The following is a 2,119-nucleotide window of genomic DNA, read 5'->3' as shown; positions in this document are numbered from 1 at the left end:
CGGCAGATATACCATTTTGCGTGTTTAGTTTTGCGCTAAAAACAACAACAATAATGAAAAAAGTGACACCTGTTGGTTAAACTCCTAATGCAAAGTAATAAACAAATACTCAACAAGTATTTATAATACAAACCAACGCATTTTTTCAAATTTGTCATATAAAATACTCAACAAATTATATAGCATATTAATGTATAAAAATATATTAATCTATGCAATATTCTTTTTTTATGCACATCTAAATCAGAGCACTTGAGGACACTAACCCACTGATCTGTACATCGATCGAGCTTGACACACTAATTTCGCAATTTCCGGTTCTTGCGGACATTTGGTGTAAGGATTAAAAATGGCTGAGCTTAGGATAGAAGCACCTCTAGCTAAAACAGAAGATTATTTTGATTTTAGTGAGTTTCAGAGTTCTGAAGATTTCGAAAATTATAACAAAAACTCTTTTTCAAGTCCAGAGACAATTGATAATTCTTTTGCGGAAAACTTTAAAGATACGTTTTCTGAATCTCTTGAAGATCTAGTCAATACTTTCGACGACAAAATCACGAAATGCTTTTACAATTATGACGAAAAAGTTGAAAAGTATGCCCCAGTTCAAGTAAGAACGCAGGAAGAAATTATGAATGAATGTCAGTGAGTATTTTGCATTATCATATTATTGTTGAGTTTAATTAGTTGCATTTGTTCAGCATGTTAAAGTAATGAAAGACCTTTAATTCTGAGTTTAAGAAGTGAAAAGCTGAAGTAGGGCTGCAACTTGAGAGTTCAACACTAAGTGTTTGTGGGGAAGAAAATTCATCGTTTCTGTATCTCTTACTCCTATTCCTAGATCTAGTGTAAGATAATTATTAATACACAACTTTCTTGTAACTTGTCAGTCGTTTCATGTAAAACCAGTTTTTGAATTTTATTATGAATACTTTTAAAAATGCAGGTTAAAAATAAAAGTTATAGTACTAATTCTTACTCTGTCCATTGCTGCGCGATAATTGCAGCATTATTTCACTTTCAGTGGGAAAAAAACGACATGTACCTATTTTTACCTTGTACAAAATGGAACTGTTACTGTCTTAATTTTATTATTTTAATTTGACATTTGTGTGGTATCTCTTGGCCAAACAAAAAACTTGAGAATAATGAACCTTTTGCTTTTAACTTACAAAGTATTTTATCATGTACCAAAGTATTTTTATTTTTCACATTAGCATCACCTTGTACTCAGACTTGTCAGAGCCTGAGTCAGGCTGATGTTGTCAATTCTGCAAGTAAAAATACTTTTGTAACACATCTGGTTGCTTCTATAAAACAGACAAGTATTTTACTAAAATCTTGCCTTAGTTCACATAGATACAGTTACAAGTGGCAAATTTGGAATTATAGTCAATATTTATCTAATATGGAATAGGTATTTGAGAGAGTTGCATCATGGTAATGTTTTGGAGAAGTGTAATTGTGAGTTTAGATTTTTTCTGCAAATATTTTGCACTATGCAATAAAGAAATCTCATTACACTGTAGATATCTTGGGATGAATCAATGTTATTAACAACAGTAGCCTAAAGTGAGACAAGGTTTCACAAGTATTTTTTGTATATTAATAAGGAACTTAAATGGTAAAAAGATGGCAACCTCTAGAAGTTCAGGCTAAATTTTGGAAGAAGCTTCACTATAATCCAGTAACTAAAGTGCCTGTGCTTTAGTCCTTTCGCAATGGGTTTGTGTATTTTACTTGACCATGTAACCATGAAGGTATATGTACCATAACTCTGAAAGTACTTAATGTAGCTTCACAAAATACAACAAGTTTTCAGTAAACATTAAAAGTCTTTTTGTATACAAAATTTAGTACTTTTACTAAAAATTTCTCTGTGAATATATGGGGTCAGAGTTTTGACTGCTCCAAGTGCAAAGTGATTTTCATGTTAAGATTAAAAATACTTTTCTTCATCTGAAAATTTTGAAATTTTATTTGCATAATCTCTAAAACCTTGTAACTAAATATCAAATGTTTTTGTCAGAAAACTTTATATTCTGTTATTTTCTCTACAGTAACTCTGCATGGGGTTGGTTGATTTGACTGACCTTGTAGCTACCATATGAAATTTAAA

The 2,119-nt window shown here is 30.9% G+C and overlaps 1 protein-coding gene across 1 annotated transcript in view; it reads left to right on the top strand.

Annotated features, from left to right (window-relative positions):
* The first annotated feature begins 326 nt into the window (after positions 1-326).
* LOC106462749 (fasciculation and elongation protein zeta-2-like) overlaps positions 327-2,119 on the top strand; it is a 23,923-nt gene continuing 22,130 nt past the window's right edge. The window contains exon 1 of the mRNA XM_022390081.1: positions 327-645. Within this exon, the coding sequence (XP_022245789.1) occupies positions 350-645 (296 nt within the window). The 5' untranslated portion in view covers positions 327-349. The remainder of the gene's footprint in view (positions 646-2,119) is intronic.

This window comes from Limulus polyphemus, unplaced genomic scaffold (assembly GCF_000517525.1).
Source record: "Limulus polyphemus unplaced genomic scaffold, Limulus_polyphemus-2.1.2 Scaffold1239, whole genome shotgun sequence".
Lineage (NCBI taxonomy): Eukaryota > Metazoa > Arthropoda > Merostomata > Xiphosura > Limulidae > Limulus > Limulus polyphemus.
The sequence above is the reverse complement of the archived record's forward strand: the minus strand, read 5'-3'. Positions and strand labels throughout refer to the sequence as shown.